General features: G+C 55.2%; 1 protein-coding gene across 2 annotated transcripts; it reads left to right on the top strand.

Moving 5' to 3' along the window:
• The first annotated feature begins 6,709 nt into the window (after nt 1-6,709).
• Nucleotides 6,710-22,559, top strand: ANO9 (anoctamin 9). 2 transcript variants are annotated; one of them, XM_026850597.1, is made up of 24 exons: nt 6,710-7,338; nt 11,297-11,362; nt 11,598-11,714; nt 11,979-12,115; nt 12,400-12,449; nt 12,997-13,055; nt 13,264-13,346; nt 14,434-14,568; nt 14,663-14,759; nt 14,919-14,979; nt 15,831-15,913; nt 16,355-16,459; nt 16,981-17,145; nt 17,226-17,262; nt 17,532-17,643; nt 17,916-17,973; nt 18,157-18,254; nt 18,443-18,609; nt 19,108-19,260; nt 19,567-19,714; nt 20,364-20,483; nt 20,678-20,771; nt 20,905-21,017; nt 21,853-22,559. In XM_026850597.1, the coding sequence occupies exons 1-24, from the start codon at nt 6,937-6,939 to the stop codon at nt 21,878-21,880; spliced, it is 2,688 nt and encodes an 895-aa protein (XP_026706398.1). In that variant the 5' UTR covers nt 6,710-6,936; the 3' UTR covers nt 21,881-22,559. The 2 variants fall into 2 exon arrangements, with proteins under 2 accessions (XP_026706398.1, XP_026706397.1); XM_026850596.1 differs by lacking the exons at nt 20,678-20,771; nt 20,905-21,017 and having other exon boundaries at nt 19,108-19,714.
• Nucleotides 22,560-23,821: the final 1,262 nt, after the last annotated feature.

Here is a 23,821-nt window from a genome sequence, read left to right on the forward strand (position 1 = left end):
GTGCCCTCCCCCGGCCTCGCCCGGCTCCCGGCTCTCCCCCAGCCTGCCGTGGCTGCCTCAGGTAAGAGCCGAGGCTGAGGTGCAGGGCCCGGCCTAGCGGGAGGACCCACAGCACGGCCGGTGCCCGCGGCCCAGGCCGGGGCGCGGACTTCGAGACACCAACGCGCTTCCAGACCTGTTCTGCTCAACACCAGCACAGCCGAAAAAGTTCAGCAGTCCCTGCGCTGCGGGATGGTGTTTCCATAACGCTGCAGGGTGGGAGAAGGGAGGCGCGGCTGAGTGAAAGCACACCAGGGGTTTACACTGACAGTTTGACCACAGCCCGGGAGGGAGCAGCCCCAGCCCTGCTGTCAGGAGCTCCCATGGGATTTTTGGTGCCTGTGCCTCGAACTTGTGAAACCTGGAAATGTCTTTGTTGGAGCTGGCAGGTATTTGCTTAGTCTGAGGGGGAAAAAAAAAAAAAAAAAAAAAAAAAAAAAAAAAAAAAAAAAGGTATTTTCTCTTTCCAAGAAGATATGAAGAAGGGGAAAAAAATAAAAAAAAAGAAAACTCTCCTTTCAGCTGCGACTGGACAGTGTTATGCTATGAGTACGTAAACCTGGCATTTGAAAACTAGCTGTATTGTAGCAATATTTGATGCTAAAATTCTGTCTATTAGCAAAAGTAACCAAATAATTGTAATTAAAGAAAATAGCTGAATTTTATATACACTCGCTTGAACTCTTCAGGGCCAGGTGCTCTTTGCCTGACTGTAGCACGGCTTTCAAGCACCCCGTTGTGCTTTCCAGTGAGTCCCAGCCCCATTACTCCCCTTCCTCGTGTGATGAAACACCAAACTTTGGTGTCTGCGAGAACATGAGTGTGTTGTGCTGGCAGAGTGTTTTGTTCCCACGCAGAGGGTCTGGCCGGGGCTGGAGCCACCTGCTCACAACTTGGGGCGCACGCTAGGGCATGTTCTGCAGGACAAGCACTGGCGCAGGGTGTGGGTGCTCCTGTGCCCTCTCTCCTGCTATATTCTTAGAATTCCTCAGCCCCCCCTCGGGGGATCTCTTCCTGCAGCAGAACTTCCCAAGTTATTCTTTTGAAATCCACACTAGGCCAGGCCCTTCAAGAAGAACAAATCCCATGGCGCTCCCGGCCCGCAGGCAGGGAGACTTTTCCTTCTGGCAGGGTGCTGGGGCCCTCCTGCCAGCGCCGGCAGCACCGAGGGATGCTGCAGGGAGGGAAGGGGAAGCCCCGCGGCGGCAGAGCAGCCAAACCCAGGGAGACACGAGAGGAAACCTTTACGTGACTGCAAATAAAGGAGGTGGCCACATGATGGCAGCAGCCAGCCGGGCCAGCAGCAGGGAGCCCGGGATTCAGCGGCCGCCCTGGCAAGAGCGGTTGCCCCAAACCACCAGCTCTGAACCATTTGTATATGAAAGGAGCTTTGCTGTGTTGGCAGAGCCACCCTTCTGCTTGTTTTCTCTCTCAATTAGTAAAGACAGCTTCAGTTGTGTAATTGCCAGCTCTGAGCGAGAAGGATTTAACCAAAGATTCCACAAGAAGGATTTAACCAAAGATTTCCCAAGTAGGTGGAATACTCCTGCCCTTTGAGGAAAAAAAAAACCAAAAACCAAACAACAAAACCACAGCTCTGCAGATATATAAGGATACTTCTGGCTGCTGCACCATACCCTACCAACCCGAAACACTCCTCTGGCTGCCTCACTATATTTTATGAGACCTGGAGACACTCAGCTCGTCCCAGGAGATGCCACCTCCCCCTGCAAAAGCCAAGGCTGAGGGCAGGCAGATTCTGTCCCAGCGGGGAGCATCCTCCACCCCTCGGCACAGCGCACTCGGCCTTTGCCAGTAGCCGTGGGTAATAACTCTGCTGGTAGCTATAGGTACCCACGTATGGGGACAATGATGAGGTTTTGAAGTTTGGTCGAGGGAGACTTTTTGAGAATTTAATCAAGATGACCTTGATTAGTGATCAGAAATTCATAAAGGACAGACTTTGATCCCAGACCCTAGAAAAGAAACAGAACGTCCTGGACCATCAAGAGAATGTCTGGAATTGTTTTGAGGATGAGTTATTTGACAACCTGGCAAAGGGACTAGTTAGTTAATTAACTTGGCAATGAAACTAACTTTGGAGTGTCCTTACAGTGAACTGCCTTCATTATAATACTAAAAACCCCACCCCCGGGTCAAAAAGCCCCCTGCCCAGGTTAAGACCCTTCCCTTGAGCGTGTGTAGGATTAGAAGCGTTATTGGTGTATGTTAATCACTAACCAATCATTTTCTAAAAGGCATCTTTGGAAAGTACTAACCCCTGATTTTTACGTATAGAAGGAGCATGAAAACCTGCTGGTGGGGTGCTTGATTTGTGGAAAAATCCCCCAAGCACCGAGGCCTGAAACAGTATCCATCCTGAGCGTGTCAAGATCGTGCTATTGAACACCAGGCACGATTCTGCTTTTCAGGTAACAATCTCACAAAGGAAGTGTGAATAAACTCTTTCGGGTGGCCCTTTTCCCTCGCCCTATAACCATGACATGTGCAAAACATTGAAACCCCCCCCCAGTACTCATAGGGCAGCTGAAGTTTCGGCTTTCTGCAGTCATGGCGAGCACTGGGTCAGGCCCAGGCCTCCCCGAGACTCATGGCCTCTCCTCTCTCCACATCTGCCGACACGGGCCCATCACTGCTGCTTTGGGCCTGAAGGATGGGTCAGAATTCCCCAAGGGAGGGAAACGCTGATACCTTGGGACTGAGGTCATGAGCGGAGTCCACCGGAGCGTCTCCAGCAGACTGAGCAGTGGGGGTACTTGGGAGCAGTCCCCAGCACTTCAGAGCCCCCTGCACTAAGCAGGCAGCAGCACAAAAAGTCATTCTCTGTACCTGGAAAGATTTACTCCACTGATCACCCAGACTTTTTAACTACAAGCAGGGCTTCATTCCAAACCACATCCTCTGCTGTGATGCAGCAACTGTAGCTCCAGGGATACAGCAGGATCTAACAGGGTTTGGGTGCAAATGCCCTCATTTTACCAGAGGATGGAGGCAGCTGTACGATGGCACTGGGCATCACAGTGCCTGGCTTTTCAGAGACACTCCCTGGCCAGGCACAGCCAGAAGTAGGGGCACAAGAGGCCAAAAATGTACAGCCAGAGCAGGCTTTGCAGCAGAGGCCAGAAACTGGAGGTGTAAAGCGCAGTTTGGACTTTAGGAGATGCTTTTTCTGGCAGCGCGTTGCTGCGAGAGGTCCCCCAAGGAAGGGGGAGGAATGTCTGTCAGCGAAGGCTTTCACAGCACGACTGAGCGGAGCCTTGACGAATGAATGCTGGCCAGTCCCCCCACCCCAGGCAGGAGGCTGGAGACCCCTGGGGCCCCTTCGGATGACATGACAGGGCTGCCAAGGTTCCCAGGTGGAGTGAAGCCTCCCGGTGCTTTGACCCGGAGCAGCACCACATGGCAGAGCCAGAGGAAGGCAACACCACTGCACCATCCCCTCCAGAGCCAGCTATGGGCAAAACTCCCTGCAGCACACTGGCTGCTCCTCTGCCTGCCTTAGTCTCCAATTTCAAAACAACTTTTGGCCAAGAAAGCAGAAATTTTCCCAACCAGAACCATTCCTGCTGAACACAGTGGTGCTGGACAGCAGCAGCTTGAGTGTTCAGACCCAACACACTCTTCTCACCAGGCTTTCGGTTTCTGGCCAGCTTGCTTGTTAGTGCTGTTTTCTGATAGGATTTTTACTGGCTGCTGAAAAATATAGACACTATAATCAATCCTAAAGCCTAATAGGTTCAACCAGTATTTGTCAGACCATACACTGGTTCGGCATCGCTGGCCTCTGTTTGGGGCTTGTCTTCCCTCTCTTCCAACAGCAGGTAGGATTCGAGCCTTACATTCATTTTCTCCAGCCCATTTCATTTAGAAGTTTTTCCCAGACACTTCTGTCTGCTTTTAACTGATGTTGTCAAAATGAAGACAGAAAGAAAAAGTCCTAATTTTTCTTTTTTCTTAGTTTCCCCACCCATTTTGTGCCACTTGTTACACAAACTGAATTGCGATTTCCTGTAGTAGCTGAGGATCTCTCCAGTGCTGGGCTCTCAGATGAAGCTCAGCAGCCAGCTCCGGTCTTTGTTGGAGGAACAACATACCTGGGCAGGATGAAGCACTGCTGCTTCAAATCAGGTCATGAGTGACATAAAGGTGGTTCAGGGAAATGCAGCCCCACTAACCAGAAAGTTGCAGTTTGGTGCTGAAAAACATCTAAACAACATCTTCTGAAGGATCTTTTTTCTTTCATGTCCTTCTAGCTACAGAGGAAGGCAATACCCTTTAAACTACCCTCCTGAAAAAAAAAAAAAAAAAAAAAAAAAAAAAAAAATCCAAGACCCTGGAAACTGAAAAGAACAAATCAATATTTTAGCACCATCCTGAATTAGGGATGTTTGCACACAGGATGGCCTCAAGGCACTGGAAGAGGGGCTCCCTGTCAAGAAGGCAGCGCTGTCAGGCGGGGTGCAGACAGGCATCCTCCATCCAGCTGAAGTAGTTTCGTCCATGAAACTCCCCCGCTGGGATTACTGATCAAGGGAAGGCTCCTGAAGAGCCTAACCACTGCCCAGAGTGGCTGGAGCCTGTCGGGCTGACACAATGCCCCAGTGGATTAGGACAGGGACATGCGAGCAGCCCCAGCAGCAATAAAGCAGAGGGTGATAATATCTGAAATAATTCCAGCTGCTTACAAAGGGTTCATGTGGTTGCAATACCTTGGTGCATGTATGAACCACAGCTCCACACCATTTCATGTCTTTAGCAGATTTTGCACCAATGGAGAGGAAGGTACATCCTCTCCCTCCCTGATTTTAGTTTTTCCACGCTGCCGTCCTCAGCACCAGTCCCCCAGGAGCCATAAATGCTCGCATCGCAGAAGGGGAGGAAGGTGCTAAAAGAGGAACACCATCAGTGTGGTCACCTGCCTCGCTGCAGAAGGCACTAGATCTTGCCTAGGGAAAGCCAAATGCTTCCTCAACAGGAGAAGGAATAGCGCAGTCTCTTCTGAGTGCCATGAGCGATGCTGTGGGGGTCGGATACCTTGGACAAAGCCAGGCTGCAGGCCCAGACTCACCTTCCCCCTGGGAGTTTTTGGGGTTGCTGCTGGGTGCCCACATTCGATGAGCCAGCTTGGCTGGAGAGCAAAGTCCTCCCACTCCTACTTGGCAGTTTGCAGGAGGAAGAAACAGAGGCACAGGTGGAGCAACAGGGCTGTCCCACCTACACGTAACCCCGTTTCCGTTTAACCCAGCGGTGCTCACGTTGCAAAGGCCTTCGCTCTTCTGTCAGGAGGTGTGGGAAGCACCCTCAATCCTATCTGACGTGGCTCCACTCTCTCCGCAGGTGAACAGATGCACGCTCTCCCCACCCGCGGGCAGCTGCTGGTTGATAAAGAGTTTCCCCCCCCGGCCAGCCCTGCAGATTGCCCAGGGGAGGCTAAAGGTCTGCCCACTCCTTCCCCTGCTCTGCTCCTGATTTCACACACAGCAGGAAATTTGGAAGGCAACTATTTTTTTTCTTTTTTTTTTTTCCCCTCTTTTTTAAAATTTGCAGTCTGATTCAGAGACTGTTCACGGCACTTGGCAAAGCCTCAAAGTGTTGGCTTGACTGGGAACAACACTCTGGAAGTGTTGGCTGCCTTTCCTGCCGGGATGCAGCCACACTACCCCCTCTAGTTTAGAGCAACCCCTAGCAACAGTGTCGGAGAGCACAGGGCAATCCAGAGCAGTTATCGGCCCTTCTGCTATACCCAGGAAAGACAGCTTGCCTTACCTTGGAGACTAAAGCAACAACCCCTCTCAGAAAACAGATATCAGGAGAGCTTACACATAACAAACTTTTCACTCATTCTGTGAAAAGAGAGTTATACCCTGCTCCAAGCCGTAGCTCCAGATGGCTAAAGCCTTTATGAACAAAACCAGCACTTAGTGATTTATTTGGTTACAATTTCCAGCGGGACTGCAGCCCAGCAGCCCGACACAAACACCGTCAGGAAAGCAGAGGCTGAAGCAATCGTACTCTAGTAAATCACAGCTACTTAGAAGTGACAAGATTTTAAGAAGCAGGGAGGCAGGAGGGCTCTGTGGTTTGGAGAAACATTCCGAGCACACTTTGATGCTCTCCTCTCCTGCCACGAGGGAGGGAATACTTGTTCTTATGGACAGTAAAATACTTACAGATATTCCCGTCATCACTGGTGCCAAACTCTGACACCCTCATGCAACAGCACCATTACACATGGGAAAAAAACCCCACACGACTTCCAGTGCTGGTTTTGCCAGCCAGTGAGGTGTGAAGAAATGATTTCTCATTCTCTCTTCAGTCCTTCCAGGCAGCCAGATTTTCTCTGAGGTTCACAGAAGGGTTTCTGAAGGCCACATAGGGAACCCAAAGTGGTGGAGAGCAAACCAGGCGGCTGTCCAAGGCCGGGAAGAAGAGGGCTGCATTCCAGTGGAGAAACCATGGAGCAGCCTTCTCACTTAGCTGGAAGCTCATGCCTTGCCTCCTTCCCTCATCCTGGCTGTTAACAAACTCACCCCCAGCCCCATCCCACCCACTCTCATGGCCAGTGCTGCTCCCATCCCTGACCTCTCACCCCCAGTCTCCTCCTCACAGCCCAGACTTCACCCTGAGGTTCAGGCAGGTCAGGCACAGCTCAGCTTTATTTTCTCTTTTTTGGTTTAATGTTTTTTTCCCACCTCGTAAGAAAGAGTTTATGCTTTCTAGAACTTCTGCTAATACCTCCTTCCTCTTTTTGGCCCATTTGTGACGCCTCTTTGGTCATGTTCACATCCTTCCTCTTTTTGGCCCCTTTGTGACACCTCTCTGGGGATGTTAGCATAATGCAGCAAGCAGCTGGGCACCGAGAGGGACAGAGGAGGAATGGGAGTGGCAGAGCACTGGACTGGGCAAGAGGAGCTCAGCACGGGTACCCGCCTGCTCTGCAGGGCGGTACTGGGCTTGCCACTCCTTCGGGCGAGGGTGAAGGGCAGCTTTCTCGCCTCCTCCGTGATATCTGCCCGCTGCCAGGCAGAGGCAGCTCCCTCCCAAGGCAGGCGGGAGCCCCACACGGAAGTCAAGTCACTGCTGGGTTCACATGAGACCTCAAGAGAAGAAGCTGGGGAAGGAAACCAAAACTCTGCGAGAAACTCCAGGAACCTCGTGGCTTGTTCTACCTGCGGCCTCAGCTTCCCTGCCTGCCCGGCAGGCAGCTCCTCTGGGACCTGCCCGGGAGAGCCAAAGCAGAGAGCGGGAAAGAGAAAGGCTCTGCACGTCACCATGCAGGTAGGAAACAGAAACTGCTCAGCTGGTTCCGATGTTATTTTTCAGCACCTCTGAGCCACCTGTAGCTGGGAAACGAGGGCCTCACTAAGCTCTGATCTCTACTGCTCTGTGCTGTCAGCCTTTAAGATGCTCAAAAAGCAGAACAGAACTGCCATTCCTCGGTCCAGCCGGCAATCTCACGCCTCCCACAAGCACACGCCGGGGCAGCACTGAGCCCACGCACCAGCCCAAGGGGCAGCGGGGTCACGCACGGCCCCGGGTGCTGCTACCAGAGTTCAGAGGTGGCAGAGCATGGATCAGAGGAGGATGGTTTGGACTGAGACCAGCTCTTTACCTTATATAGGCCCAGAAAAAGGCACTGTGAATAGCAGCGGAGGTGACAGCCCCAGAGGTTTTGGGAGCACTTGAAATAAAGCAAGGGGAGAGGGGGAACTGCGAAGTTTTGTTTCTCTAGCTTGAAAGAAAAGATGCAGTTTTCTTTTAGTCAAAAACTCAGGCAAACACTCTAACATCGGGGCAGGTACTGAATGTCCAGGTGTACCATCTGCCTGTTCACTTAAAGATTGTCCCATTTCTTAGGAAACTCTTAGGTAAGGTGGAAGTGCTCTAAGGGACCCATTCATAAGAAAAATCCCCAAGATAAAAGTAATTTGATCATCTCAACGCGAGTGATGGGAACCACCCAAACTCTCCCCAGTCCACAATTGGAAAGAAAAACAAGGATGCCTGATCCTATCTGGGTCCTTCACCTGAGTTACTGATGCTGGTGACTGTACCCTCAGCCCAAGGGTGCTGTCACCATTCTCTGAAGAACCCAGTGCCCTGCACAGGGCAGGGGGCTACCCGGGGACAAGGACCCACTGGCACAGCTGGAGAAAAACCAGACACGCTTTATGGTGCACAAAACCTTTTAGCATTGACATTCCTGCTTCCGTCCTGCCAGTTACTTCTCCTACACCTTTGCACAGCGTGTCTCCAACCCTGCTCCAACCACAGGGCAGGGAAGACTGAAACAGGCACCATCCTTGAGAGCAGGGACTAGAGTCCAGGGTTTATAGAGCCATTTCAGAGCCGAGGTGGCCTCACCGGCACATGGGGCTGATCCACTGCCTTGTGCTGCCAGCACACAGCAGCCACAGACAGTGTCACTGGTCCCCTAGAATTAAAAAAACAGGTGTGGGAGGAGTAATGATCTAAAGTCCCTGCCCTCTGCAGCCATCCCTGCGTACAAGCCACATCTGGCCCCAAGAGCGGGCTGGGCTCCCACCCAATGGTCCAGGTAGCCAAGGCTCAGAGCCGCCTTCACCTCGCAAGGCCACCGGCAGCCACCGGCATGAACCAAACCTGCCGAAACACCGCACGTGCGTCTCCATGGGCTGGCAAATCCCCCACTGCTGCTGAATACAATTTTTTATCCGTTACCTCTCCAGAGGTGGGTACTGGGAATTGCCTGTGCTAATCTGCAAATAATCCACAAATTCCTCTTTATTTACAGCCCTAATGCGGTGTCTGCAGAGCTAGTACCAGTGGTAAATCACGTTGCTATGGGAACACAGAGAAAAGCCAGACCCTGCTACCGCAACATCATTATTGCCTAGAGAGCAGCCCGAGGAGCATCCCCACCAAGTCTTAGGGCTTGACTGCAAAATTAGAAGGCAACCAGTCCCTCCTGGGATTAAAATCAGATCTTGCCGTTTCAGGAACATGGAGAAGTAGGGGCAGGGTCTGGCTGCATTGGTTCTGGGCAGGCCGTGGTGTTTTGACTGGGAGTGCTGGTGGAGGAAGGATGCTGTGCTGGAGCTCTGCAGGCTCAGCCCCGGGGCTCTCCCTGCAGGCACAGGCAGGGGCTGGGAGCACCCTTGGGAAACAGGGGGTACAGTTCCCACCATGCCAGCCTGGTGGCCGAGGAGGTGCCAGTGTCGATCCGTGCTGGCATCAGAGCCTCAGTGGGATCTGAGAACCCAGAGAGGGGCCACGGGCCTGGCACAGGGAGAGCTGCACACCAGCCAGGTGCTTCCCTGCCTGGGGAGACCCACCCGAGCCAAAACCTGCTTCTCCCACCCAAAGTCTGCGTAGAACTTTGGCAGAGCAGATGACAGCACCGTAACCCTCGCTCTGCATCTTGACCTAAATCGAGCTAGCTTTTAGCAGGGAGAAGTTCTCATGGCAACAGCACCTTGAGGGGAGAATATCCCTCTTCTCAAACCATCTCTCTTTGGCTGTCTGCCGGTCAGTCTCCTCACAGCTCCTTTGCTCCGGGTGAACCCCAGGCCCTCACACCACATGAGGGAGGAGCTGGCAGAGCATCTCAGCCCTTTCCTCATCCCTCCTGCTCCCATGGCCTCATTCTTCCATGGAAGTTTGGGATCTAGATCTTACATCAGGACACGGTTGCACCACCACCGTGCTGCTCCCCACATTGCAGCTGGATGAACTGGTCTGGCTGGCCACTCTTTCAGGACCCGACATCTTCGGTGGCAACACCAACTGATGATATCCCCATCCCCTGGCAGCTGCTTCCCGCCTGTGTGCCATGTCACTGTGCCCTTGGGAGCAGCAGTGTAACTGTTTGTGGGGCTGCACCGTGAGTCACATCAGAGAATGGAAAAAAACACCCAAAACAAAACAAAAAATGCTCGGTTTAAGATGTAATCCATTCCCTGCCCTTGTCACAGCAGCCTACAGAGAGTGTCTTTATCAAACTCACTGTGTTCCCTGGGATCCGAAGCCTGGCATGCTCTTCCCAATCTATTAAAGGACTGGATGGACTAATCCCCTCTGCCTAGGAGGTGACTGTGGCTGCAAACCCAGGCTGAGCTCACACCCAGGAAGCCGGGCGAGAGGACAGGGACAAAGTGGTTTAGAAACTGCCATGCCCACCGGGTCCAGGCCATCCGAGGGTGCTTGCTGAAGCATCCTTCGGTGGTAGGGCACCGTGGGCTGGGACACGGCGCTGGGCAGAGGGCAGCTGCTGCTGCAGCGCTGCCTGGTTTCCTTCCTGCAGCACCAGCGCTGCACCGCTTGGCTGCCTGAGCTTAATTAGGCTTAAAGAGCAAAGGTGAGCCATGGCGTCTGCCCCACGCAGCCTCTCTCTTCAGAGCCAGTAGCACATGGGAGGGAGCAGGCAGGAGCCAAGTGGCAGCAGCTCACAGTCCCCCTCCATCCCCTGGCCACAGGCTGAGGAAGCCGAGGTGCTTTCCAAGAACTCGTTTTTCACCCGCTTTGCTGCAGGGTTGTGCAAGGCTCCGATTGTCCGTGACCCACTCTCCCTTCACTGGAATTTAAACCTGCCTTCCCCACCCTTGCCAAAAAGCCAACAATGTTCTAATCTGAAAGGAACAACTAAAGAGGGGAAAAGGTTGATTAAAGATTGTAAAAACCACTGTAGTGTGGAGGGTTGAGTGTTGACACTCATCCAGTACCAGTGTCAGGACATTAGTTGAAACAAGAAGGACCAAAGTCCAGAACAGAGTCAGGGTTTTGTTTTTCCCTCCCGTCCGGCTCCTCTGCGACTCCTAGGTGCCATAAATGTTGGTCACTCAGTGAGTTCAACAGGAGGCTGCAAACCCCCCCAGAGCCCCAGCCTCTCCACGAGCCCAGCACATGAAGCCATGTTTGGCTGGGGAAAACCAGAGAGCAGGAGCGCAGGGGAGAGGGTCTCAGACAGGGCTGCTCCCCCCCTCCTGCCCCCCGCCCCTCCTGCCCAGGCATCCTGGCGGCTGGGGGCAGAGCACTGGCCCAGGTGGTCTCAATCTGAGCATGTAAGGCAGTTTTATCCACCCAAGCACCACTCACCCACACTCCCCACCCAGAGCGGGGCCACTCCATCCCGATGCCCTCGGTGGGTGCCAGGCCAGGACACAGCGGTGCTGTCCAAGTGTGGTGGGGAGAAGTTTTCTCCATGCCCAGGAGCTCCCAGGGAGCCCGCTGAAGCCTTTGCTGGGTTTCTTTTCTGCAGGATGAAATTCTGTTGACTCCCTGGAGGGATTTTCCTGTCGAAGACACAGACCCATTCGCCCCCCCGGTAAGCTCTGCTCCCTCTGCACACCCAGCAAGTTCAGCCCAGCTCAGAGAGGGGAGCGGGGCAGTGTCAAGGCAGCAGCTGCCCCAGTTTCCCCATCCCCATTCTGCTCACTCCCAGTTTCCTGGGTCCCTCTACACAGTCACAATGATGGTCCAAACCTCTGAGAAACTGGAGCTGAGAGGGAGAGCTCTCAGCTTGCCACCCCCTTAAATTCCCTGGCATTTTCTGTGGGCAGGATGAAGAGAAGTGGGATTTTGTCCTAGTAAGCGACATCCACGAAGTGGGCAGTGAGAAGGAGATCAAGAGGAAGAAGTTCCTGGATGAGTTGAGCAAGAAGGGGTTCACCATCAAGGTGAGGGTCTGTAGGAGGAAAAGCCAAAAGTCGCTTGGCTTCCTTGTGGTACCCAGGATCCAAGTTTGGGCTTCTGCATCCCAGGGGACGGGAGAGGCCTGAGCCATTTTGCTGCTCTTCACATCAGGGCTGGAAAATAAACCACTCGCTCAACCAGGGGAGACCCCAGCACAGGGACTCATGCAGCCCCTGGCCCCCGTGGCTCTGCCTCCTTCCCTGGCTCTGCCATCATTGTTCTAACAGCCCTTCTCTTCTACCCACTAGAAAATTGAGGACAAGAAGCTCTTTTATGGAGTCCGTGCCCCAAAACAGATCTTCCAGAAATACCAGTGGCTCCTGAGGAACCCCGACAGCCGGCTGCAGAGCTCTGATGTCCATCAGAACATACCAGTGACCACCAGGTGGGTGCTGGGCTAAGCTACTGACTTCCATCACCTTGCACTCTGCTTTCTCCACCCAGCATCCACTTTCCAGCCCAGCTCAGAGCTGTGCCAGGCTCTTCCTTTCCCACAGAAGGCCACCTCCACCTCCCATTTGCTGGCTTCCCACTGTCCACAGCCAGCTCCCCGTTTCTTCCCCACTTCCTTCCCTGGATTTTGGTGCACACCTCCTCCCTTCCCTCCCCTGTTTCCCAACACGTCTGTATCCCCAGAGCAGCCATTAACCCCAGTTTCTCTTTGCCCAGGATACGGATTGTGAACTTCATCCTGCAGAACACAATGACGCCCGACCTCGGTAAGGGCCCGGGCCCACAGGGGTGATGCTCAGACTGGATCTGCAGCCAGGCTCCTGCCCCAGGGTGGGCACAGGCACCCCCAGCTGTCTCGGCCCCCCAAGAGGATGCAGGGAGGGAGAGAGCCAGGGTGCAGCTCCAACCAGTAAACCTGCTGCTGCCTCCAGAGGCTAGGACACTGGGCCTGCAGGACTCAGCAGCAGCTCCCTCTCCCCACGCTTCTGGCCTCAGCCTCCCACTGCCACTCCCCCACGTCCCCAGAAGAGCTCACCCATCCCCCTGGCAGCGGGGTGCTGGCTCTCTAGCTCCCCTAAGGACTTGCCTACCTGGCTTGCTCCCAGAACCAGCCACGACGCAGCCTGGGGCAGAGTAGCACAGCTGCAAGGATTAGTGCTGATCCCTTTGAACAGCTCAGCCTCTCCCAGGTGGTTTGGGATTTTTTTCCCCCTCAAAGGCTCCAGAAAAGGTTTGGGATGATTCTGCCTGGCAGGGAGCATGTATGATAAGAGCAAAGCTCCACTAATCCTCCCCCTTCTGCTCTGCTACCAGAGAAGCTGCATGACCTGGTGAAGAAGAAGGTCTTTGAGACAACGTTCCCCCTGCACGAGGTGAGACCGAGCCCATGGGTGACTGGGAGGAAAAGCCACAAGAGGCAGAGGAGCAGGACCGGGTGGGGAGACCTTTGGGTAACAGGGACTGCACCAAGACCTCTCTGGGTGGGGGGCGTGAGTGCATCCTGACGGCAGCCTGAGAGCTGGGCTGGGGATTAAGGTCGTCCTAATATTCCTGTATCCAACCAACTTCTCTGCTCTCCAGAAAGAAGAGTTGAGAGAATTCCTGAAGGAGAAATGGGCTCGCTGGAGAGTTATATTTTGCAAACAGCCGATTGAGAAGATCAGGTAACACAGGCAGAAGAGGCATGGCAGATCCTTCTAACCACAAGGTCCCACCTGAAACCAGAGCGCTTTATGGCCTTTGCCAGGCTCCTCTGTTTTCTTTTAAAACATTAGTTTGAACCTGGCTCTTTTTTCAATCATTGGGCTGCTTCTGAAGCCTGCAGAGTTATTGGCCTAAGGGGTATCCCTGTGGCACCGAGCTCCATCTGCTAATTTTGCAGTATGGAACAACCCTCACATCTGTAGGGTTTTTAATTAGCCCATTTCGTTTTCAGCCTGACGTTCCCACGTTCAAAGGGAAGGTGAGCGGGGAACAGAGCAGCAGTGCAGCGCACCCAGCCTGGGGCAGAACTTGGGGCAGTGAAGGCAGCAAGGGGCTCTGTAATTGCATAAAACCCGGAGAAGAGCACAGCTCTTGTTCGGGAGGGGGAAGAAAACAAACTCTCCATTTGAGGAGGAGGAGGGCAAAAAGAACATGCTACTTTGTAAAGTTGCCAGTGGGCTCTCTAGGGAGGTGAGGTGTTAAATGGAGACGTGCTCCCCTTCCACCGCAGTTCACACGTCTAGCAGGGGCACTGTGGGGCTCTTGATGCCTCCGTGGTGCACGAGGTCAGACAAGACCCCCTTTCTAAGGGCAACACATCATGACTTGTTGTGTCACAAAAGGACAGTAAAAAATTGGGGGGGTGGGGAGAGTGTTGGGGTTTTTGTTTGCTTTAAACAAAGGCCAAGGAGCATATTACCACCTTTGTAGGAAGTTAATTCCTCTGGAACACAGGGGAGGAGGCAGGCCCATTAGTTCATAGTTCCCATCATCTCTCACCGGTGCCTCCAACCCTCTTACCCACACCAGAAAATCTGAGATACTACTGCCATGAGACATGAAATCATTGCAGGGAGATAGCTGAGCCCAGAAGGAGAAATTGTTCTGGTCTGAGGAACATTGCACCCCGCAGCCCCCTTATCCTCCTCAAGCCCGGCATTTCTAAAATTGTTCTGTAGGCACCAAGGTGGAAGAACATTTTCTAGTGACTCCTGACAACGTGGTCCCTTCCACTGGCCACAAAATACGTCTCCCCTTTCCTTCTAGGTGCTATTTTGGCGAGAAGGTGGCCTTGTACTTTGCCTGGCTGGGCTGGTACACCTACCTGCTGGGATTCGCTGCGGTGGCTGGGCTGGTAGTCTTCGTGGCTGGGATTACTGTGTTCAGTTCCAGCCAGGTGAGGTAAGGCAGCTGGGGATGCCGAAGTCCTGTTCATGAGCCCTCACTATGCTTATGACTTGGAGCCAGTTACTCCCCTCTATGCCTTTCTCTCTAGCAAGGAGATCTGTGAGGCCAATAACACCATCATGTGCCCTCTCTGCGACCAGAAATGTCCGTTCTGGCTCCTCTCTGACACCTGCACCTATGCCAAGGTAGGCAGCCCCCTTCCCAAGAGAGGCTGCAGCCCCCCTATCACAGGGGGGACCAGGGCAGCAGGAGGAGCACTGAGCATGGAGGCCTCTCCCCAGACCCCAAGGTGCCACAGCCCCCATGCCCCGCTGCCCCCATCACTCTTCCTTCATCCATTCCAGGTCACTCACATGATTGACAACGAGGGGACAGTTGTCTTTGCCATGCTCATGGCCATCTGGGGTAGGTGTCACAGAATCATCCAGGTTGGAAAAGCCCTTGAAGCTCCTCCAGTCCAACCATTAACCTCACCCCGACCCTTCTCAACTCCACCAGATCCCTCAGCGCTGGGTCAACCCGACTCTTCAACCCCTCCAGGGATGGGGACTCCTCCTCTGCCCTGGGCAGCCCATTCCAACGCCCAACAGCCCCTTCTGCAAAGAAATCCTTCCTCAGAGCCAGTCTGATCCTGCCCTGGCGCAGCTTGAGGCCATTCCCTCTTGTTCCTTGGTTCAAGAGACTCATCCCCCCTCTCTGCACCCTCCTGTCAGGGATCTGTAGAGGGCCATGAGGTCTCCCCTCAGCCTCCTCTTCTCATGCCAAGCACATGCAGCCTGGGAGAGGGAGCAGCCCACTGTGGCTTAAGGGGAGAGTAGGTGGAGGAAAATGGGACAGCAACACAGCTTCACCATTCAGGGGCTTTTTAGTCCTTATGTCCTCTTCTCCCAGGGCCATCAATTCACCTTCCAGACAAGGCAAGGAACAAAATCACCCCAACAATTTCCTTCAGCTCCCTAAACACTCCTTACCTGCCCTGCCTGAAAGCTTTTACTCCTTCACCCACCACAACCTCCTGCAAAGCACCCAAGGGCCTCTCTAGCCAGGCTTTTCTGGCAGCTGCCTGTAAGTGGGGGCAGCTATGGGACGGAGGGAGCAGCAGATCCCTCATTAACCTCCCAGCATTGCTGCTCGATCTCTCAGCTGCAGTGGAATGAGCACAGGAGCCCAGTGGGCTCGGGGATGGTATGAACCCACCCTGGCAGAATCCCCCACAGCCATCCCCAAGTGTCCCAGTGCTCTCCTTCCCCCCACAGCCACCGTGTTCCTGGAGCTGTGGAAGAGGCAAAGAGCCACCGTGGTCACAGACTGGGACCTGTACAGGTGGGATGAGGAAGAGGTGAGGACATCATCATTCCTGCTTAGTGCTTCCCTTCTCGGGGCAGGACTCAGCTGGATCCACAGAAAACACAGGTCACAGGGAGCTCCTTGCTCAGCTCAATCTCTGTAGCTGTAAACATCTAATGGAGACACTTAAACAAACAGCAAAGCTAACACCTGACAGTCCTAGGAGAGTCCTGGGAGAGATGAAGCCCTTCGGAGATTTAAGCAGATGCTAGCCACCTCACTGCAGCGCTAGTCACCTCTTCACTGCACAAGGGCTTGGACTCAGTCAGGATTGGCCACGCTGTTGTGTGTTGGGTTGGGTGTTCATCCCTGTCCTTCTCTGCTGCTGCTCATCCCACATCGACACAACGACCGCTGGGCTTTCCACTGCCTGGGCACAGATCTGCTGGATCCTTTCTTTCTCTTTATTATTTTTTTTTTAATTTATTTTAAGGAGGAACTGGCTCTGGAGCTGATCAACAACCTGCAGCACGAACCCCGGCAGTACCAGCACTCCTACTTCCGCAGCACCATCATACTCCTCTTGGTCCTGGTGATGGTATGTGCCAGGGTGACCGCAGGAGGATCTGGTTTAAGGGCACACAGGCTTTCCTCCTTCTCTCCCTACTCTTCTGCAAGAACAGCACCTCTGAGTGTCCATTGCTGAAGCCAAAGCAGGACCCAGGTTGTTCGGGCAGGTTCATGCCCATCACAAGGGTCCGGGGGCCTCCCTGTGCTCGCTGGGCCAGTGGGAGAGGCTGACCAGGCTCTGGGGATCTGGGCTGATGGCCCTGCTCCTGCAGCGGAAGGCAGTGAGGAGCAAGGCAGGAACACAGAGGGTAGGAAGAGGCAAACCCTTGATGCCCTCGCTCCTCCCCATGGGCCAGTGGAGCAAGTCTAGATGAGTATTTCATAGACATCCACCCCATGAACCCCCCACCCTCAGCTGGAGAGCACTGGCTTGCATCTGGGGCCACATCCAGATGAGCTCTGGGGTTTGCCAGGCTGGGGGTCCTCAGGTGAGATGGCGCACACACATCCCCCACATGGCTTCTCCCCAGCCCGCTGCCTCCTCCACAGATCGCCGTGCTGATCGGCATTGCCCACGCGCTCGTCATTTACCGGGTGGTAGCCACGGCCTTCTTCACCCAGAGCAACTTTGACTTCCTCCGCGAGCAGGCCAACACAATGGCGGTGATGACAGGGGCTGTGCTGCACTACATCACCATCGTCATCATGACCAAGGTGCGGAGTGAGACACGCAGCTGGCAGCGGGTCTACTTGCTTTTCCACCATCAACCCTCCTCTCTCGCTTCATCCTGCAGGTCAACAGGCGCGTGGCTCTCTTCCTCTGTGACCTGGGTAAGGGAAACAGGGGGCACCCACAGCGCCCAGCTGACCAGCACCCCCCTGGTGAAGGGCCCCTTCTTCCCCAGCTCATGGCTCTGAGGGACCTCCCTGCCTAGCTGGGCTCAGCTCCAACCAAGGGCTCAGGTGAAGGGCAGGGAAGTCTCTGCGAGAGGCAGGGACACCCTTCCAACCTTCAAAGAGCCACTGTGGCGTCTGCAGGGGAGCAGGGTAAGGTCCCACCGCTCTGTGACCAAGTCCCTGGGCCTTGCTCCCTTCTCCAGAGAAGCCACGGACCTTCTCCCAGCGCGAGAACAACTTCACCGTGAAGATCTTCACCTTCCAGTTTTTCACCAACTTCTCTTCGCTCATCTACATCGCTTTCTTCCTGGGACGGTGAGTGGTGGCTGGGAGCCCAGGGGGAACCTAGGTTTGGGCTGACTCTCCCCAGGCTCTAGGGACAACCCAGTCCCTTCACGCTCCCCGCCAGGCACAGGGACCCCACTGAGGACCTCAGGAGGGCCGTGACTCTTCCCCGTGGGCACAGTGGGCAGGGGAAGGCCCTTGCCTCTCTACCAGTGCCCCAAGGATGATGCACCTGGGTGCTCACCCCAGCGGGTTCAGCAGTGGGGCTCAACAGGTATCGCCGTTGTTGCTTCCCTGCTCAGGATCAACGGCCACCCAGGGAACTACGTGCGTGTTGCTGGCAAGTGGAGGCTGGAGGAGGTGAGGGACTTGCCACAGAGATCCCCGACCCCACGCCACGGCTCCTACACTCCCTTTCCGTATGGCCCAGTGCACCTCTGGGAATCTCAGGTTCCTCCTGTGGTACCTGCCGTGGCCAAACAGCCCCTTGGGCCAGGCCACCTCACTTGCAGAGCACAACTCCCCTCTCTTGTCCCTTGGTAGTGCCACCCCAGCGGCTGCATCACCGACCTCTTCATCCAGATGGCCACCATTATGCTGCTCAAGCAGACCCTCAGCAACATTGTGGAGTACCTTGTCCCGTAAGCTTCCCTCCAGCCTGCATGGTGCTCTCCGGTGCTCCTGCATGTTCAGGACAGCTTCCCAGCTCTTGGAGAGTAACTCCAGTCTTTGGGCCAAGATTCCCTCCTCCGCTCCCAAGGTTGCCACCAGCAGGGTTCAGCCCTGCTGTCACCACAGGCGTCGTATGAGTTGCCCCCTTCCCTTGCAGCTGGGTGTGCTACAAGCTACGCAAGAAGCAGCAGCGCCCCAAGAAGAGAAGTGTGATGTTAGGAGAGGAGGAGGAAGCTGAGGACCCCTGCAAAAGGCACTGGCTGAGCAACTACCAACTCAATGAGGTCAACGTCTTCAGCTTGTTTGATGAGTTCTTGGAGATGGGTACGTAGGGCAGGGGGTGGCGTGAGGAGGGCTGGGGGTGCAGAGCCACGGGTGCTCCTTGGTTGGAGAGCACCTGGTGCTGGGGAGCCTACATGTAGGCAGAGGAGAGCTCCAAGACCCAGCTCTGTGCCTGGCCCTGCCCCAGGAACTCTGGCACACTGAGGAGATCATTCCCAAACCCAAGGAGAGCAGACAGCAGTGCTGGTCTTGGGCCCCTGCCTTGGACCTCCCTCTCCCTCCAGGAGAGTCACTGTGATGGCTGCAGCCCCAGGGCGGTCCCTCTGCCTGTCTGGCCCAACCCTGCGGAGCCCCCACAGATCCCCCTCTCCAGCAGCCCTGTGGAGTCCCCCAGACAGGTCTATCTCCCCCTTTTCCCCCTGCAAAGCCCCTCTGACACAAGCCACAAAGCAGGACAAACCCAGAGAGCAGTCAGGACCCGGGGGACATCCCCTCTGCAGTGGCTTCACACCACCACCTAGTGTTTTCACCCCCCCGCAGTGATCCAGTACAGCTTCACTACCATTTTTGTCGCCGCCTTCCCCCTTGCACCACTGCTGGCTTTCTGCAACAACCTCTTTGAGATCCACCTGGATGCCATCAAGATGATGCGGCTGCACCGGCGCATGGTGCCCAGGAAGGCCAATGACATTGGTGAGATGGGGCCCGAGGAGCCCTCTCCATGCTGCCCGTGCGAATGGTGCTGGTGTTCAGCCCCTTCTCCAGCGGGGAGCCCTCGAGCATCCCTTTGCTGGGGACTGGGATCCCTTCGCTGTGGAGGCCGGGGAGCACAGGGAGACCTGGGGGCTGGGGAAGGAGGAGCAATTTCAGACCTTGTAGAGGCCGAGGGGCAGCCTGGAGGCCTCCTTCCTTGGCCTCTTCTGGCCGTGGCAAACCTGGCCTTCAGCTGGGGACTGCAGGGAGCTGCCAAGGGGACTCACATGCTGCTGCTCTCCGCAGGAATCTGGCTGCAGGTCCTGGAGGCCATTGGCATCCTGGCTGTCATTGGGAACGGGCTGGTGATTGCCATCACGTCTGACTTCATTCCTGTGCAGGTCTACAAGTACACATACAGCCCCTGCATGATGAAAAACACCACTGGTGTGGAGTGAGTGCTGCCAGGTGGCCGCTCGCAGCTCTGCTTGCACTGTCCCTGACTACAGCATCCCTGGTTGCCTCAGGGCCGCCAGGGCAGAAGCTCAAGGCAGCTGAGCAGTCCCCCACAGTGGGGTGGGGGGAAAGGGGAGCAGGGGAGGGTTTTCCAGATGTCCCAGTTGGCCTCCCGCTCGCATCATCCCTGTGGTGGGTGAACTGGGAGCCCTGAGGGAAGAGAGCACCATGCTGTGTTGGAGAGCTGCAGGACTGTGGTCTCCTGCCCTCCCCCTTTTCCTCCAAGCCTTGGCTCACTGGCCGAGTTCAGTCTAACTGGACAGAAGTCTCAGAGACACTAATTTCCCCCTGGCTTTGTAAAAATGGGCAACTGGGGAGGGGAGGAAGAGCCCCACAGAGCTGCTGGCTTCCCCAAATTGGGAGGCTACAGCCTGTGCTCAACCATACTGCCAGTCACCTGAGAATCCACACACCAGGGAAACGGTAGAAACAAAAGTTGCAGGCAGAGGGGCTTTGTAGCCATCAGAGGCTTCGAGTGCCCTAGAAGACACAAGAGCTGCAGCTTCGGTTGGGGCGTGCCACAGCCCCACACCGTGGCCACGGACCGGGAGCTCCCCCCTTCGCCAACCTGACCCTTCTCCCCGCAGCTGCTCCACCGGCTACATCAACCACAGCCTCTCCGTCTTCCGCATCCGGGACTTCGAGCCCTATACGAAGGTGCCCGAAATGCTGCCGGACTTTGTCAGGGACGAGATCAAGGAGTGCAGGTAAGAGCAGCCCACAGCCGTTTCTCAGTAGCACGGCAAACCCCTGCCCCTCACCGTGCTGCCCAGCCGGCAGAGGGGCAAGAGGCAGAGCAGAAGCTGCTGGGGCTCTGCGGGGACCCCACGGAGAGAGCCGAGGTGGGACGCGATGCCTGGCACAGGGGAGCGGGGCTGGCACCAACGGGGCTGTGCCGCAGGTACCGGGATTACAGGAACGCTGACGACTATGGCTACACCGTCCAGTTCTGGCACATCTTCGCAGCCCGGCTCGCCTTCCTCATCCTCTTTGAGGTGAGGTGGGGGAGAGGCTGGGGCAAGCAGTGGGGGCAGAGGGGAACGGGCCAGGTCCATGCCACTCACATGGGCCATGTTAACATCCTGGAGGCCACTCACTGCCCGCGGTGGCCACCTTTGCTTTCTGCAGCATGTGGCTCTGTGCGTCAAGCTCATCGCAGCTTGGTACATCCCCGACGTCCCCCAGTCAGTTAAGAACCAATTTCTGCACAGAAAACACAACAACCTTCGGAAAGAGCTGAGGTGGGTGATGCCCCTGAGGGTGCTGGGGCTGCTGTGCTCCAGCAGACCTGCCCGGCTATCCCTGAGCCCCTTGACCAGGAGAACCCCACCACCACCTGACCGTGGTTCCTGCTCTCGGGGCAGCTCCTTGTCCCCCTTCCCAGGGTCCTTCTCCCCTGGCTTTCAGCCTATCCTCCACTACCTGGGCCCTACAGCAGAAAATGTTCTTTTTGAGGTCAGCTGCATTACCCACAAATGAGGACACATCCCCCCCAGGCTGTGACCACACTCACTCACCCAGGTGCCTGGATTTTAGGAACTTGAGTCCTGCCTGAGGCAATTCAATGCTAGTACTCACCAGAGTAAGGGTTTGCTTGGCTTTGGCTTTTCTTTCAGAAAAAGAAAAGCTCCAAGTTAAAACAAAGAGCGATTTTGCCCAAATTTTCCATTTAAATTTTTTTTAAAAAAAAAAAAAAAAAGTATTTCAGCTGGAAACAGAACCAGTGTAGCCAAGAGCCACAAGCTGGGCCCTCCACGGGCTAAGCCCTGCACGCAGGGGGGCTTGGTCTGTCCCTTTTCACTGCCACCTTGTCCCAGCTGCCACCCCAAACCCCAGGTGAGAGCGGAGGGAGCGGGGCACGGGAAGCCCCACACCACCATGGTGCAGCTTCCAGGTGCTGCCTGCCCGCTGACACAGGGGTTGCCCACCAACAGGGATTGCCCACAAATAGCACATCACTCTTCCTCCACTTCTTTTTGGCAAAAGGCTCCGTTCCCACCCAGAATATTCCTCCACACCACCCTATGGCTTTCCAATTCGGAGAGTTCCCCAACGCCCATCTCCTTTCTCCCCCAGCATGATGGAGTATTCCACCGAGGTCTAGCCGCCGCTCACCAAGGGAATGAGAAACACAGACTCGAGCCCCCCGCCCAGCCTGGCAGGGCCGTGGACACGGGAGGAACGGTGGCAGCACAGCCCCTGGAGACGGGCCATGTGTCCCGGCTGTGAGCGAGCGTGGACTTGAGCTGTGGGAAGCCACAACGTGATGGTGGCAGGAGCGGGATGCTTCCCAACCCGCACGGCCAGAAGGAGGAAGGAGGTTGTGGCAGAATCGAGGATGGCCCTTCCCCACACACCGAGGTGCTGGGGGAGAGCTCTGGCACCGGGACAAACCAGGGCGCAGCATCCAGATGCTGCCAGATGCTGCTCTGCAGGAGATGACCTGGCTTCCTCATCAGTCACTGCCCTGATGTGCCACGCAGCATCACAGCAAAAGCCAGTCACCTCATGCCAGGTTCCCTCTCCAGCTCTATTTTTGAACTCTGGCCCCTTTCTCCTCTGCCTTCCGTGACTTCCCTGCTCCTGCACTACCAAGAAACTTGAGTCCTTCCTCTTTCACCACAGCCAGCACAATCCTCCCTTTGGTGCCAGCACCAAGTGGCTGCAGCTCCAACCTGCTGTTTCCATGGACACTGACAAAAATTAAGTTTGTAGCGGACTGGGTTCTGCTTGGCGGTGCCTCTGCCCCAAGCACAGCCGACAGTTGTGCCTGGCTCAACCACCACAAGCAAAAGGGTAAATAAACATAACACCTGCACAGTCACAAGCGGCTAGATGGCCAGCTGCCGTTGAGTCACTGAATTCACTGGTACCATCTCTGGTTCCCTTCTCTACATCACCCAAAGATATTGTCCCCCTGAACCCCTTTTTCTCCTGATGTGGGTGATCAGACAAGGCTGGAGCTGAAGCATCTGTGTGTAGCCTGGGGTCAGGGCTGAGGCTGGGTGCTGGCTGGGGAGATGCTTAAAAGTTGGTGCTTTGGCCATGCTCAGTGGAAAGACCACCTGTGAAACATGCTGGGGTAATAGCAATACTCACCCACAGAAAATCCCGAGCGACAGGGCTAGAAGGGTTCTCTTGCTCCAGAACACCACCTGCAAGCCTAAACCCCAACCCTGCTGGCCTGACGCTTCCCCACCCCTTCCCTTCCACCCTCCAGCGCCAGGGGGCTGCCCCCTGCTCTCAGTGGGGTAGGGGGGGGCTTTGTCTGTGGCCAAGTGCCGGGGTCACCTCCCATGGCTGGTGCCACAGCTGGCACCAGGCCTTTGGGAATATACGCACGTTCCCAGCCTCCTGCCTTTGCTCTGATGGCTCCGCCTCCAGTGGCTCCTCCACCGACTGAAGGCAGAGTTATTTGTGCTGAAGGAACAAAGTCTCAAGTCTGTCGCTGCCCAGAAATGATAACGGGCCCTCAAATGTTGCAGAAACAGCCCTTTGATGCCCATGAGGTTCCCCACATTATGTCAGGCCCATGCAGCCTCACTGAGCTGCATTTGCAAATGTACACGGAAAAAGCTGCTCTGCTCATTTTCCCCCATTTCAGCTAATGAGGAAGGCAAAAGTGCAGGCCTGCTGACCGCAACTCAGCTTCCCACTTTCTTATGGACCTTGTAAACTCCAGGGCAAACCCTCTCGAGCATTCCAAAGCTTTTTCTTTATAAGAACTGGAAACTTTTAACCAATTTTCTTTTAACCTCAAGCTGCACCCTTTCACTCTCTCCTCTGTAAAGTGGCAACAGGCACCTTTCCATGCTGGAGGTGAACTGTGGGGATAAACCAAGGCAGACGTGGGAGCTGCAGGGGTGCCGCTGCACGAATGTGTGCGTGTGCACCTGTAACAGCCCGATGCAGCTGCCCCGCACACTCAGAGAGACACAGACGAGCCAACAGGAGCATCACGGGTCAGGAACAGCTACTTCATTAGGGCTGATTTGTCCTGTTCTGTAATTAAGAGCCAGGCTGGCCCAAGTCCCTGCCTCAGGTA

Source organism: Athene cunicularia (assembly GCF_003259725.1).
Source record: "Athene cunicularia isolate RWA chromosome 5 unlocalized genomic scaffold, athCun1 chr5_part2, whole genome shotgun sequence".
NCBI lineage: Eukaryota > Metazoa > Chordata > Aves > Strigiformes > Strigidae > Athene > Athene cunicularia.